Source organism: Pollachius pollachius, assembly GCF_949987615.1.
Source record: "Pollachius pollachius genome assembly, chromosome: 9".
Classification (NCBI taxonomy): Eukaryota; Metazoa; Chordata; class Actinopteri; order Gadiformes; family Gadidae; genus Pollachius; species Pollachius pollachius.
In genome coordinates, this window is record NC_136942.1 from 7,475,802 (window position 1) to 7,491,622 (window position 15,821).

At 45.1% G+C, this 15,821-nt stretch overlaps 3 protein-coding genes across 3 annotated transcripts; all 3 read left to right on the top strand.

The window, feature by feature from the left end:
• Positions 1 to 211: 211 nt before the first annotated feature.
• On the top strand, positions 212 to 886 carry LOC307080161 (ribonuclease P protein subunit p25-like protein; the record flags this gene model as incomplete). The annotated part of the gene is made up of 1 exon (XM_079742793.1): positions 212 to 886. The coding sequence occupies one exon, from the start codon at positions 212 to 214 to the stop codon at positions 884 to 886; it is 675 nt and encodes a 224-aa protein (XP_079598919.1).
• An 863-nt stretch (positions 887 to 1,749) lies between these two features.
• Positions 1,750 to 4,149, top strand: LOC307081069 (cytochrome c oxidase subunit 5A, mitochondrial-like; the record flags this gene model as incomplete). Its single annotated transcript, XM_079744091.1, has 5 exons — positions 1,750 to 1,912; positions 2,527 to 2,643; positions 3,324 to 3,445; positions 3,584 to 3,700; positions 3,795 to 4,149. The coding sequence occupies 4 exons, from the start codon at positions 1,750 to 1,752 to the stop codon at positions 3,695 to 3,697; spliced, it is 516 nt and encodes a 171-aa protein (XP_079600217.1). The 3' UTR covers positions 3,698 to 3,700; positions 3,795 to 4,149.
• Positions 4,150 to 4,973: 824 nt separating this feature from the next.
• LOC307080086 (AT-rich interactive domain-containing protein 3B-like) lies at positions 4,974 to 14,499 on the top strand. Its single transcript, XM_079742683.1, has 9 exons — positions 4,974 to 5,172; positions 5,762 to 6,415; positions 10,542 to 10,619; positions 10,735 to 10,807; positions 11,444 to 11,627; positions 12,089 to 12,330; positions 12,737 to 12,982; positions 13,112 to 13,201; positions 13,338 to 14,499. Exons 1-9 carry the CDS (start codon positions 5,146 to 5,148, stop codon positions 13,466 to 13,468), a joined length of 1,725 nt encoding a protein of 574 aa, XP_079598809.1. The 5' UTR covers positions 4,974 to 5,145; the 3' UTR covers positions 13,469 to 14,499.
• The last annotated feature ends 1,322 nt before the right edge of the window (positions 14,500 to 15,821 follow it).

Sequence of the window (15,821 nt, forward strand, 5' to 3'; positions counted from 1 at the left end):
GACATGTTTTTCCTTCATATTGTCGGAGCAAGGTAAATATTGGAAACATCTACCGATCACAGGGCAAAGCAGGCGACAAAAAGGAGGAGAGAAAAAGGAGAAAAAAAGACAAGAATTCAACTTTTTATTCAAACAGCCTATGGAAGTTGATGAGGTTTTTCTTGGGGTAAATACAATTAGACGCTGAAACAACAAGCAAACCAGGATTGCTATGGAACCACAACCTGCCTCATTCCAGGTCGCTGTCCCATGTTGCCAACCACCTCCACCACCACCACCAACACATAGTCCTCCTAAACTGGACCAGAGCAACTTCAAGAGGGTCGGACGCAGAGAGGACCCCAATCCCCATCCCATCCCGGGGCTGCCAGCGGACATCCTCCACATGAGGGTGAAGGAGGGCAGCAAGATCCGGAACCTCCTGCGATTCGCCGCGGCTCGCATGCAAGGTCCGGGCCAAGGCGGTGGGGGGGTCCTGAGGCAGGTGGTCTTCACAGGGTCGGGCCGGAGCCTCACCAAGACCATTACCTGCGTGGAGATACTGAAGCGCCAGGTGGGAGGCCTGCACCAGGTGTCCAAGCTGTGCAACAACACGGTGAGCGAGGCGTGGGAGAGCCTCCGGAAGGGAGTGCCGGGGGTAACCATATGCCGCACGGTCCCGGCCCTCACCATCCTGCTCTCCAAGGACCCCCTGGACCCCCAGGAGCCCGGCTACCAGCCCCCACAGAGGCTCCATGCTCTCCCAGAGGAGGAGGAGGCGGAGCGGAGAGACCAGGCCCAACCGAGGGACCCTCATGGTACCTCTTCACAACATATGGCCCCCGGGGCAAAGAGAGTCTGCCTGGAGGAGGGAAACAGAGACCTACCCTCCACGTCGTCGGTTTGACTCGGTCTTAAATGTCGCCAACTAGGACTATTTTTTTGTAGAGATGATGTTATAATGTTTCAGCTTTGATATTATTACATTTTTGTAAAGGCAGGAGAGATGACAATTTAAATCACAGTAATAACATAAATTGAGATATTTGGAATATCTGTTCGGCTAAATTGAATAAAGAAAGCACAATATATGTGTGTTCATGGCCTGCTTCATTATCTTAACCTATATGTATCTCTGACAGGAGCGTAGGCCTACTAGGGACCGCATAGTAACCATGCCAGCACACAAGACCAAAGCCAGGAGCAGATCGCAGGTCTCCAGAGGTACAGAACCTACTCTTTAGGGCAATGAATCACAGCCATCGTTTCTGGTTTAGCCTTTTTTTTAGGTTTCAGTTTCATTTTGAAATATTAAATGATCCACTATATTTGGTTTATATTTGGTTTATAGTATAGGCCAACTCAGTGTTACATTTTTCACTTTGTAACTATTTTACTGTAGATAATAAAACAAATATAAATAACCATAATTCTAATTATAAATATGATCAAGTTCTATTATTGATATCTTCAGGAAATGAATGAGGAAAAAACGTGTATTTAATCTCCTGTTTTGACTTTTAAAAGTACGCATTAGAAGTTGCCATTATCTTTGTTATGAGCTAAATATCCCATTAATTTATAACAAATACTATGTTTTACTTCTGAATGAATGGCGACGGACGACTATACAAATTAATATTTAATCAGTTCAGTAATATCGAACAAAAAATGTACTGCATTCATCCTTGACAAAACTGGACAAATAATTGGCCTGATTAATCAATACAATCATTTCTCGGTCCATGTTTGGCGCTTGACGTTTTACGCATGCGCATTGTCCACATCCCTGTGGTGTACGTGAGCAGCGACCAGAATCGCGTCTTCTCTCCGAGCACACCGCAGTCCTCCTTCCACATCATGTTCAGAGCAGCCGTCCGTCTCTCAGTCTCCGGGGTACGGAGTTTAACACGGCCGCAGCTAGGGTGCCAAGGTATGTCCATTCATCTACCATGATTGTCTTGTACTTGTGGATTATCAACGGCTCCTTGCGATGACTTATCGGCTAACATGTGAGCTAGCTAGCGTTAGCTCCGTTGAATGAATGTTGCGCAAAAAGGGAAAGTTAAAGTGTGGCTGTACGTGAACTACCCGACATTGTCAATGTTGTCATTTGTGTATGTGATCTTTGGAGGTGGGGTGTTGAAACGGTCACATTTGTGGTGAATAAGGTGTGTGTCCTTGCCGTGACCCATTCGGGCCCTGCTAGCTTCTAGCTAAGCCACAACAACACCGCTAGCGTCCACTGAGCCGATCCTAATGCGTCAGTATACACGGTTCTAGTCGTTAACTGGCGACCTACATACTAACCGATCATGGTCCTTAAATACACCATGTCGGGCTTTCCGAGTAGCTGCCATACCCATGGCTTTCTGGGTAGCCAGGTCACGGCCATTACGTTGGCATAGATCCAGCTCGAAGGCAGCGTTTTACCTTGCTTGACCTTAGATACGTTATGGCTGTGCAATGCTTGGATTTGCTCTGTAAGAGTGGACTATTGACACCGTGTTTCCGATCTCAGTGAACTGTTGGTACTTCACCCTGCAGGTGCCTTGGCCGCCAGATGTTACTCCCATGGGAAGGTGGAGACGGATGAGGAGTTTGATGCGCGCTGGGTGACCTACTTTAACAAGCCCGACATCGATGCATGGGAACTGAGGAAAGGTAAGTGCAGGACGTGGTTAAGGAAAATGGAGGTGTACACAAAGTGTTCAGCCTTTGATACTGAAAACACAATGCTGCTCTGTCACTGCTTTAGTAGGGGTACGTTGTCTAGGGGGCAATGGTATGGTAAAAGGATGGATTGGCTTTGTTGTTACTTTACCTGTTAATTCAGCCCTTCGTCACTCATTTTATACATTAAATTTAGCATGAGAAATAGTCAATGTCTTACACAAAGGCATCAGGGTCGAAGACTTTGCTTTGGCTTCCTGCCAAAGCAAACCTCTCATGAGTTTGTCGTTTGCTGCACAACACAAAACAGTGAAACAGGAGTAGGATGGTTTTTACTTCCTTATCTCAGCCTCTTTTAAACCTCAGCTGAATGCAAGAGGCGCTATCAGATTCGCCTGGCAAGCCGCCCAGGGTTCTGTTGACTGTGAGATCTTGTATGATCTTGTTTTGACCGTGGTGAGCACAAGAATAGCCAATAGAAGTGTTAAAGTGGGGCACTGTCAACTTTGTTATGATGAGGTACAGTTTACCTCCAACACTTAATGTATCATTATTCATTTAGCATTTCTGCACCCCGGGAGTGACGGCTGTATCAAAATGTAAATAAATGCTTTTATTTTGTAGTTTGTGTTGTCCTCAAACTAAAGTTTTCTATCCTCGTCCTTCCTCAGGGATGAACACCTTGATCGGGTATGATCTTGTTCCTGAACCGAAAATCCTTGACGCGGCTCTGAGGGCCTGTCGAAGGCTGGACGACCTGGCCAGCGCCATTCGCATCTTGGAGGCTGTTAAGGTACTGTAAATGAATTAAGGGTTTGGGGAGTTTGTTACATTTTGTAATTGATAATAGGGAAATAGACCCTTCATCTCTTTGATATTGGGTCATTATTGGTTGTTTTAGTGGATTCAAATTATTTTGATTTTCCCCCAGGACAAGTCTGGCCCCCACAAAGCGATCTACCCATACCTTCTTCAAGAGCTGCAGCCAACATTAACAGAGCTTGGAATTTCCACACCTGAAGAGCTTGGCATTGATAAATTATAAACGGTATGTATTTAATTGTCAATTTTTTTTTTTTTTCTCTGCTCTTTCACCCACCTAAACCTTGTTCCAACTCTCACTTTCTTCTACTTTATTTCAGTTCTGACAAAGTGGATACCACCAAAACCTCTGTTTGGGACATCTTGTGTTTATCTTTGCCTTTTGGAATTGTGTGCTATTTAATTTGGCCTTTTATTAAGTTCTTATGCTTGTAATATATATTGATGAACCTAATAAAGGACTATTGAACTAATAAAGTATTTTTGTGTCACACACATGTGTTTGGGTAACTTATGTAATTGACTACAATGGCATACTCCTGTTTGTCCACTAGAGAGCAGCATTTCCTGTGAATGTAAAAGCAAATCATTTTACTGTACGCTTCCTCAATCTGTGCATTTCAGGGAAAATGACGTCATAATAAACTCGATTCAATAAAAATTTTGTTTTTAGTTTATTCTTGTACACTTGTTATTGAATGTTGCCAAATGTTTGGATGAATTTGTAAATTATATCATAAGCATACTGCTGCATATATCCATGTTAGTAAATTGTCGATGTGTGCAATAACGACATTATTGTTGTGTAATTTTATTTAGGACTATTAATGGAGGGCCTAGGAATACATTTAAAAAATGTTGAATGAAGTCAATCTAAAATGTGAGACTTGCATTGGTTTATTCAAAACGAACGGCATGGTATTCTTTGATTGTATCAAATAAGGGATTTTTCGTTTAAATTAGCACACCGTACTTTCTCTGAAATATATTATGCTAAATTTAAACGTTTTCTTTGCTGTTTAAGATATTATTGAATTGAGCTCTAATTTGGACTATTTAAAGATCCACATTTAGCAGGACAGCAAATTGTAGGCCTACTTCTTCTAAAATCGCTTTGCCACTACCACCCACGTAGATTGCGGTGACTTTACAAAGCCAGTATAGAAGAGTGACATCAAATCCAACTTGTGAAATGCAAGCGTGAAATTGTGATTGGAATGGCATTTCTTTTTTTAGAAGAACATTAATGGTTCTGCGTCTCCTGTCTCCCCACTACTCTACATTAACAAAGATCAAACCAATCCATGCTTACATGTAGGTGGTCAACTCATGTTGTTTCCCCTCTACATACAGTATCGTGAATAGAGATGCATAGGAAAGCGGTCTCCAGGCGCTTGGGGCGGGCCTTTCATTCATTCAAATTGGGGGTGTAGACAATCACACAGACAATCAAAGATGTGAGTGTTTCCACGGGCGGTGACGAGCGAGAGAGGTAGACTCAGCGCTTACTATCCTGTGGCTCAATTTCACCGGTTTTTACCCCCACCCTATACGTGGCTGTGCGCTTCAAAACACATCGAATCGGTGGAATATGTATTGTTCTTGATATCAACCGTGGCTTGTTATTTGACTTGAGGAAAGAAGCGACAACTAAGAGAAGGCCCTCCGGTCATGATGGATTACTCCAAAGCGCAAATGGTGAGTTTCGACTAACCAACGAGAGAAGTCCAGTCGAGTTAGTTACAGAAACAAAGCGAGCTAAGAACAAGTTATCAGGAAGATATAATGGTACTGATACATTTGGTCCTTTGTAAATATTGTGTTTTAACCGTGATCAGTTATCGAAGCCGCGTCGTGCGCAAATGAACGAACTTTTAAAAATGTATGGCGACCTATAGGCTCCACTGTCCGCGGAAATGGCTTTTCTATACGTGTTGTTGCGGATTCGGTCTGTTGCCAATTCAATTAACGAAGGTTCTTCGTTTTTTTATTCCTAATGTTGCAATACGTGTTCTGGTTGTGCTTACTTCATTTAGTTCATTTTATATCTGTAACCCAGTTTCTAGCGAACACGTAAACAATGTACTCGAGCAGACATGGTTTAACCATGTGACTTTTTAAAGCCATTTCTAAGCAGCCTATTGGTAGTTGAGAGAGAAAAAAAAAAAAGGCCTATTTATTTAAATCTTGCCCTTTTGGCTTAATGGAACTCTTGAGCATTTATCGAAACGGATTATTTATGTAACATTTTGTATTCCAATTTCATTTTTCTTCCCCCACTGATCAGGAGGGTAGTTCTGCAGGAGCAGCGATCCACCAGGGGAACCCAGCCGGGGTGAAGCTGGAGGCAGTGATGGAACATCTCCAGAGGCAGCTGGAGGCCAAGCTGGACCACCCAGACAAGCACCTCCAGCAAGCCCAGCTCCTCTTCTCCAAGCACTCCGCCGAGGCCCGGGCCTTCGGTTCCATCCCAGACTCCTCCTACTTTGGCCGAGGGGCCGCAGACATCAAAGCCCACCGGGTCGGTGGCGGGCACCAAATGTACGGCGTGGACCCAGGGCTCCGGAAGGGGGACCTGGGCGGGAGCTACTATGAAGACGGCGGGGACGAGGAGCGCAAACTGGACGAGAGCGAGGGCACCGACGAGATGGACGAAGAGGACGACGACGATGACGAAGAGGACGACGACGAGGAGGGCGTGCCGGGGTTGCAGATGAAGAAGCCGCGTCTCCACCAGGACTCCGCCGCCTACTACTCGGCCCTGTCCCTCGCCGCCTACTCGGCGTCGCCGCTGGCCGCCGCCAAGAGGCCGGCCTCCCCGCCACCGCTGGCCGTGAAGGAGGAGCCAGAGGAGAAGGAGCTGGCGAGCTCGGCCGAGCGACAAGGCTTCACGTCACCAGATGGCTTCGTCGACTGGAGCTTTGATGAATCATCCAAACACGTAAGCTCCTCCCCAGTATCTGAGTGGCACTGCTGCCTGGCTTTTATGGCCCTAACCCTCTTTAGGTCTGTACCCCCCCCCCCCCCATCCCCCCTATAGAACGTGGCTCTAGCCTCAGGACCCTAATGCGTCAATAGTCATCATGTCATGACCCAAAATTTAAAAAAAAAATGGTTCTGCCAATGTTGTAGTAAGCCACCGTACCTTCATGTACTGATAAAAACATGGAGCGAGCAAAAAGCTGCGGCAAAAGGGGCTAAACTTAAGGAAATAAGCCATTGATACGTGACTTAACGGGGAATCATTACTTAATTCATGGGCTTCTTTCAAAAGATTAGGGTTTGCATATGCTCTGTGACCCACTTAATAATGCCCTCGCGATTGGCCGAGACCCACCAGTTGAGAATCACTACTTTTGAATATGGTCTTGCAGGGTGGGTAAGGCGGTTATTTGCATAATCACTGTAAAGCACAGGCTTCAAAATGAATCTCTTACTTTCAATACTCTTTTTTTATGAGAAACTTAAGTGTAGGCGTTGTTTATGTGTGTGTGTGATTGGTGTTTGTGTTTGTTTTGTGTGTCTGCTTTCATCACTGTTGAACTTGCACCTGCTGTGAGTTTGGGCCATTTTTGCATGGCGCCGACGTAAGCGCAGAGTTCTTTCTGGCAGAGTGCCCATCCAATGGTGTTTATTTAAATAGCCGGGCTGGGATAATGGTTTCTGCTGCATCCAACCTCGTGTCCCCACTCATGGATTTTCTAAAGGGATTTTTTTTGGAGCTGACTAAGCTAATTAGATTTGGCTCTGGTCCAAAGCTGGCTGCCGCTGAGAGTTTTTAAGGCGTAGTATAGAATGGGAAAGTCAAACTATAAGGGCAGAGAAAAGAGTGTGAAAGAATCTAAGTATTTGATGTAGAATGGCCAGAATAGCTAACGCAAAATGGTTTTAGTCGTTCTTAACTCCAAATAAAACGTATTGTTGGACTTTCTTTGGCATTGTTCCTCAGCAGAGTCTAAACCTGACCGGGATCAAAAGGTTATGAACATGCGGTTCGTTTTTTCCCCCAACTCCGTCTAAGTGTGTTTTTCTCTCTCATGGTTGGCTCTGTGATTGGTTGTAGGCGATGAGGCACCACTGATGAGGCCCCTCATCAATACAATAACGATTAGCAGGGGCCTTCGGACAGACAGACAACATGTCACAGCTGCACAGCCCATCCGAGTATGAAGTTATTTACCGTACGCAGCATAGTTATTTTTTATCTTAAGCTGTAAGGTCACCTATTTTGATCAATCAATCACCCAGCAGGTTTTAGCAATTCAACCACTTTGTAAAAATACATGCATAAACGAGTCCCTAGTTTATTGTTGTTGCATGAGGCATTTTTCCCAGGCTTACTACATCCCCTGCTGTAACCGTGTCTGCCCATAAGGATACCATTGCATAAATTAGCTGTCGCTTGGCAACACTTAATGGCAGCTTGACTCAGCTGCATGTAATCAATAGGGACTATTCCATTGTTATTGAAGGCAGGGAATGAGAATAGTGGCTTGTTTCCTCCGGTGCCGGCACGCGCTGAAGATGAATTGCGGTTCTTCAAAATAATTCATTTAAGGAGCGCAGCGCCATGACTAGTTGTGCAGTCTATTTTAAGATTGGGAGATGGCTTTTACGTTATAAAAATATGTATCTGGGATGTAGCCTGGATACTCGTTTACAGTAATGAAAGGCTTTTTGATAGGGGAGTCTGAAGAGATACGAGATAGGTACGGGGGTTAAACAAGATTAAACTATTCTCAGGTTACATTGGCTTCTGGAGCACATTCAACCCTGGATGCTTAGTGATTATGTAGCAGTGTAGGAACAAATGGGTGGTATGGCTCTAAAAATGTGTTATATATTATTTAAGGCTTATTTTAGGCCTAACCTAAGGCTCGGCTAGACCACCACCACTAAGGCTGTTACTCTAGAATTGTAAGAAATAATTTAGGAATTTATATTCTTTTTTTTTTTCTTGTTTTGAACTTCTCTAAATTATCTTTTTCTTTTGTATTATTAATTAAATAGGGATCCATTTTGACAAGTAATTCATGTTTCAGGTAGATTGCAACTTTAGCGGTTGAAAATACATCTGGTTTCAGAGGGCACTCTTTTATAATGGGGAAATGTGAGGCCTAGTTGTGCTAATTGGACTGCTATTTAGCCAACCTCCTGTTGAAAGCCTTTGTTCGGCTCCCAGGCTGTTGAATAAGCATTGTTTAAGGTGTGGTTGACCACCACCATTAAATGGGATACAATGGTGGATAAAAAGCCCTATGTCCTTACTATCCCCTCACACAGCAAGGGGCCGGATAAGTGATTTCTTCCCGAGAAACAAAAAAGAGGCCCTTTAATTCGATTTAGATAAAAAATTAACCCTCCCACCCCCTGTGGTTAGTGATTTTGAGGGGGCGGGGGCAGTTACAGAGACGGGGGATTTGTGTTTTTATTGGCACGCTGCCCGGACCATGGAATCAGTATAATGAAGCCCATAAGTGCTGCATTATGAAACATTCTAGAGTTTGCTGTGTAAAATTTTCAGAATATCTTGGGCCGTATCCGCAGGTTTTCAAGCCAACAATAAAAAGTACAACAGAAAATGTCCCCCTTCGATTTAGAGAAAGACAAAAAGAAGGGGAGGGAGTGGAGGGGGGGGGGGGGATAAAAAGCTGAATGAATGGAAATGTTCTCCACCGTAAACGTTGAATGGTATCTGGACTCCCATGGCTGTATGTGTGAAAGCTCTCGGAGCCATTAACTGAAAGGTCTTTGTTGATGGATCCACAGTAGGTCTCACTTGGTCATCAATAAAAGCTGGGAAGAGGGGGGGGAAGGGATTTATTTACACTTGATGGCCAAAAGCCTGAGATGTTTATCTATCTTTGCCATCAATGGGGCGTGCTGGGGAGCTGGAGACCCTCTTTCATTAGAACGGCAGGGCCGAAGCCATTAGATGTGTCAACAACCCCTAACACCAAGATGGCTACTCGGGGGTTGGTGCGCTGGTGTTGTTGGTTGTAGCTCAAGATCCCAGAGCAGATGTGTTAACGTTCTTTTGTTTTAGTTTAGGATATAGAAAAATGAAATGGTTTAATAGTGTTTTCCTGAAGTTGTACTCTTTTATATAATTTACCATTTGAACACATTCAATGAAAAATTGCAAAAAAAAATACAATTAAATATTGATGAGAGAGTGTGTCAACAATTGTGACTGTGTCAGTCAACAATTGTGTTTCTTTAATTTAGTGGCAATAACCGTAACGCAGCACACATTGATGTAAAACGGACCAACTGTAATTCTAGACAATGGTTTCCAACCATACATATCTGTAGGCGATTTGTAGTTTTCTTGATATTTCTTTAGTTTAAGAAGATAGCATTAAGAAAACCACGTTCACAATATATTTTGTGTGGTCTTTTCGTTTCATGTCATACTGTCGCTATGTGACACTCAGTGCTAGTTAGCAGACAATGGCTCTCGGCGGGCTTTTCCACACTGTTGCACACAGCAGCCTCCCACTGTTCTCCACTCGCATTCTTTAACCTCTAACTGTCACCCAGAATGCAATGGGGGGGAGGTGACAGAAGCACAACGTGTCACATTAACTGTTTAATGGGGACGGTGCCCTTTTATTAATCCCTGTTATGCTATTCACTGGTGATCGCCTGGTGTTCGCCGACATCCGATCCCATATCATGGAGGCAGCAGGCCTAAAACCCTGATTATTGGAGAAGCCTGATGGTCAGTCGGGGAGCGCAGCCTTTCTGTGTCTTTTTTTAAAAGGTCTGGAAGGTTGCTTTTATATAGTGTTATATGTATAACTCCTTGGAGGGAATAAACAAGGTTATGGCTCATTTCCGCTCATCTGACTAGGGGCATGAGGGTCAGTGTCCTCTGGCAAAATGCGATGTTATATAATGTTATATGCTATGTTATATAAAGGAATAATGTAAAGTAAGGGTCCATTTTGCGGGGTTAGATGAAGATCATACAGGCCCTTCCTGGACTGAGGAAGTGGATCAGACTAGGCAATCGCAACCTGCAAACTAGCAAAATAATGTTTTCTCTTCTTTTCTGATGGCAGAGAGCCAGTGCGGCTGACCGCACCGAGGAGAACGAAGGAGGGAAGGCGAGGGGAGAGCCGTCCAGGGACTTTGCAAAGGTCAGTTGGTTTTACAGTTGAACAGGGTTTAACTGGGAAAAACGGTTAATGGTTAATTGTTGAAATGATAATGGCTGATGGCACGACGCTTGAAACAAACTCTATGAACTTCCAGCTCTACGAGATAGACGGCGATCCAAACCGGAAGGAGTTCCTGGACGATCTGTTCATCTTTATGCAGAAACGCGGTGAGTTGTGCGAGTTCATAATGCGTTAACGGAACATGGCCGCCGCCACAACTATATAGGGTAATCCTTCCAAACTGACCTTTTTCAAACAACACATAAGACTACACATGCTCATACTTATTCAGGCACGCCTGCACAACCCTACCTCTACCTTTCCTACCACAAGCCTTCCTCCCCGCACCCAAAGCGAACCCAACTCAAGTCTAGATTTGAGGGGGAGGTTAGGAGGTTAAAGGTTATTTCCAACCGGTTTATATACAATGGTTTAACCCTGATCGTTACTGCAAGCGAAGAGGTGAAATAATACATTGACTCAGTAGTAAAACCCTCTTGTGTTCCTTGCACAACCCTCTAACTTCTTCTAGTGTCGAGGTCAGTGGTTCATCTCATCTTTCATCTCGGGACCCAAAAGACAATTTCAGAGAGTCTTTGGTGTTACCAAACTGGCCTCAGAAAACCCGAGCTCAACCAGAATTTGTACCAATTGAACTGTAGAAACGCCAAAACACCAATTCTGGCAGTTTTCTGAGGCCAGGTTGCGTCCAAGGTTACCTTACCATGGTTCTTACAAACACTGGTGGTCATGATGGTGGTGTTTTACGTTGTTGTTGTTTTTGTTGTTGTTTCAACACACAGGCACTCCCGTGAACCGCATCCCCATCATGGCCAAGCAGGTGCTGGACCTATACCGCCTGTACAAGCTGGTGACGGAGAAGGGGGGCCTGGTGGAGGTGATCAACAAGAAGATCTGGAGGGAGATCACCAGAGGACTCAACCTGCCCACCTCCATCACCAGCGCCGCCTTCACACTCCGCACACAGTACGTTGATGTCACCTCTATTTGAACTTTCATTGTCCTGATGGTTCTTGGTGGTTCCTCATGGCTAGTTTATTTATAAAGGTGGTGTAGATAAGATTTGAACAGTTTCAAAGAGAGCAAAAAATCGCGGCAGAGGGCAAGATTTGGATATTGGAAAACGAAACAACTGAAAAAAAACGTTCCCTCCCTCCTTATCGCTCTTCGCCATTGTTTCGCACAGCTGTGTTTGACATGCAAGATGGATTCCCGAACCTATCAGGGAAGAGATGCTCAGACATGAGCAGCAGGCACACAGTCAATCAGAACAGATGTCATCAGAGAGCATTTCACTCCCAATTTCTGCTAACAATGAAATGCTGATCCTAAGAAGTGCTATCTACAGCACCTTCATTCACATCCCCCATTGTTTAACTGATTGGCACAGACGGCACATCTGAAATACAGCTGTCTAACCCCCGCAGGTACATGAAGTATCTGTACACCTTCGAGTGCGAGAGGAAGAGGCTCAGCTCTCCAGGCGAGCTCCAGGCGGCCATCGACGGCAACCGCCGCGAGGGCAAGCGCTCGAGCTACACCAACAGCCAGTACCACTACTCGCCGTCGCCCACCGCCGCGCCACGCCCCGCCCCCCTCAGCGTCCACGCCGCCATGGGCCACAACGGCATAGGCTCCTCCCCCAACGCCTCCTTCAAGATGAACTCAGGTGTGTGTGTGTGAGTGTGTGTGTGTGTGTGACTCTTCCCCAATAGTATGATGCAGCCTTCTTCTAAAATGGATTGTTTTTCTTCCTATATTAATGTTCACACAGTATCCCTAGGTGACCATAATTGTTTTTTCTTTTTAGAATACTTACTTACTTACTTATATCAATAAAAATAACCAAACCTACCCACTGCATGCATTTTAAGATTGTTTACTCTGTACTTGTCAACCTGTACTGTTGACTTTGTGTGAAAAAGTAACGTCAAACATTGCACAATAAAACGAACACGACAACACAGTGAATGAGTGAAAATAACAATGTTATGCAAGCACCAAAGGAACGACATCCTAAAACCCAAATGTGTGTTTTTTGCTACTTCCTTTAAACTGTCTTTCTTCCTCATCAGTGGAGTCTTCCAACCCGACCCGGCCCAACGGGCGGCCCATGGTGCTGGCTCTGGGGCAGCAGCAGCTGGCCCAAGCCGCCGCCCTGGAGCACCTCCGGGAGAAGGTGGCCGAGGGCCCCGACAAGACCATGGCCCGTATGGCGGAGGAACATCAGCGCCTCATGCAGCAGGCCTTCCAGCAGAACCTGCTGGCCATGGCCTCACACTTCAGCTCCATGAACCACCTCAAGCCCAGCGTCACCCCGGGTGAGCTGTGGCCATCTAGTCATTCCACTAAACTGGGGGGTCATTCCAGTGTAGCGGAAATTCATCCATGGTTCATATGACTCGTGTTTCCTTTATGACTCATTTTCATGCTCTATGTTCCCATCCCAGAGAGCAAACCAGACCTGTCTTTGAGTATCGGCACCAACGGGGCGGCCGGCATCAATGTGTCTGTGGAGGTGAATGGCATCGTGTACTCTGGTGAGTCATGGGAATACACTGTTCTGGACTTTTTTTAGATGGATAGGTCCATCTCGATCTACAGGCCATACAAATCAGCACTTGACTCCCCCCCAGTGGTCAGTTTGAGACGGTGTTTCTTTCTGTCTCACTACAGGAATGCTCTATGCCCAGAAGGCGGGGGGCGCGCCTGTGGTCTCGCAGAACGTCACCCCTGCAGGGACCAGCGGCTTCAGCGCGCTCTCCTCACACAGCCCCTCCTCTTCCTCCTCCTCTTCCTCCAAGTGAAGCGGGTCTCTCGGACTTCTGTCCAATAACACCTGTAACTGATCTTGTCGCACACACACACACACACACACACACACACACACACACACACACACACACACACACACACACACACACACACACACACACACACACACACACACACACACACACACGTTCCTTTCTACTCACCCGCTGTATGGCAATCTTAGTGAAATCCACACGGAGTTTTGTTTCTGTTCATGTGGTCCTATTATTAAAAGGGTTTCCAGGTTATTTAAAAAATGTAAATTCAGACAACACGTTACCTCTTCTGTCTATTATTATATACTATTTTCAAAGCTAGTATCCTCCTTGGAAATGTTTGCTTTTAATACAGTATTAAATGCCGCATACCGGGGACACCCATGACAATTACTAACTCCCACTCTCTGCATATCTGTATATGTATCAAATGTCTGTCAGTGGCTGCCTGAATGCTTGTGACCACCTTTCGGATATAACCACAAGAAAGCAGAACATGAGTTACAAAGTGCAGCTAAACCATAACCAAAAAAAAGCCCCAGCTTCATGTTGTGCCTCTCTTTGTGTGACCTTATTCTTAACTCGGCAGTGGATTCAGCCAGGAGTCCCACTACCGAGAAAGCCTACAGGATTTGATATGAATGATATGGGTTATCTTTCATCAGGGAAATACATTTTCCATTAACACCAGTTTTGGGTGGGCCCAAAATGAATCATCCATTTTGTGTCTATAAGTTATGGTTTAATATGCATGCTTTTTTGAATCAATTGTGTGACGATGGCAGTGATGGAGAATTTAAATCAACAGACTTTGGTGGAAAGTCGCTTTCTCAGGAATTAATTGGTAAGCCAGGTTCTTTCATCAGTGTCGTTTTGAGTGTCTACTGGTGTGGTCGTTTTTTACTGTACTCAAGAGAATATATGTTTATTGACCTCACATTTTGACCTTCAGAATATTGAAGAATATTACAGAATATTGTAGGTTTTGTCAAGTGAGCGCTGAAACGCACTACCTCATTCCTTCAGAGTAATACATAAGTGCAGTGAGTTGGTGTTATGTATATTTGGACAATCAAAAGGACATGAATCTCTCAATGCAATAAAATGTCTTAACTGTGAAAGCCTGGCTGTCTTTGTCTTTGACTAATGTAGTTTCTGCATGAACATGGCCAAATTCAACACACACACACACACACACACTTTAAGTGCATGGCAGGTTGGTTGTAGCAGTAGATCCTGTGAGTACATTTTATATATATTTAGTTTTAACGAAAATAATCGAGCCTGATCACAACCTCACACACATTTATTTACTTTATTGTAATAAAATTATTATGGTTCAGGTCATGTACGCATATGTGCATGACCTGGAAATATGTATTCCTTTTTTAAAAGGTTGGATATTTCAGAGACTTAACAAGGGCAACCACACAAGTATATGCTGCACGCATGTGAGCGAAGAGTTAAAAGTTAAACCCTGTCACTGCGTGGTGCCATGCATCTAACTCAGGACTGGATACATTAATGGAAGCAACAGCTTGTGATGGGGGATGGGCTCGTTCTGGTTTACTGGTTTACTGCAAGGGTGGACGTTCCTCCGGCAGTGAGCAATATAGGCTTCCTGGATTACCGCCGCAGATACACTGCCGTCACAACGATGAGATATTACAGAGTGGGCCGCCCTGCCACGCCCCCCGCCCCCTGCGCTCCGCCCCATAGCCAGAGCTCGCTTGGTCCCACTGGCGTAGGAGACTGATGTCCTGATGCAACAGGACAGCTTGGACTACAAGACACTCTTCCATCCATGAAAAGAAGAATGATTCAACTTTTTTTTGAGACGTAGATGTAACTTCTTAGAATGTGAGATGCATTGTTTACTTTATATTTGTGTTCTTGCCCGCGCCAACTGACCACTCTGTGATGTCCAACCATCCAGTAAGTGTGGCGGCCGCCAGAGCAGGTGTTTGGATTGTGTGACTGCAAGACTTTGAAGCCACTTCGGAGCAACATCTCAGACCGACCCACCCAGACCCCCAGCCGTTCCTGGGACCGGGAGGCGTTTCCATAACCGGAATGCCTCGTTTTTTATCAACAGAGAGAATAGTAATCCTCTCTTGAGTGGGAGATGGACACGGCGTGAGCAGATCTGTTGGGTCCCTGTGTCTCTCAGGATTTCCTCCCCTCCACCGACACCATGCCTTACCAGGACGAGGAGCACCCCGGCCAGCCGCTGTGGCAGTCCGTGCTGATGTTCTGCTGCAAGGGCATGATCGAAGGCATCATGGTCATCCTCTTCTTCTGGCTCCTGGTGCAGGTCCTGTTCACCAAACAATTAGAAGGTAGGGGTCCC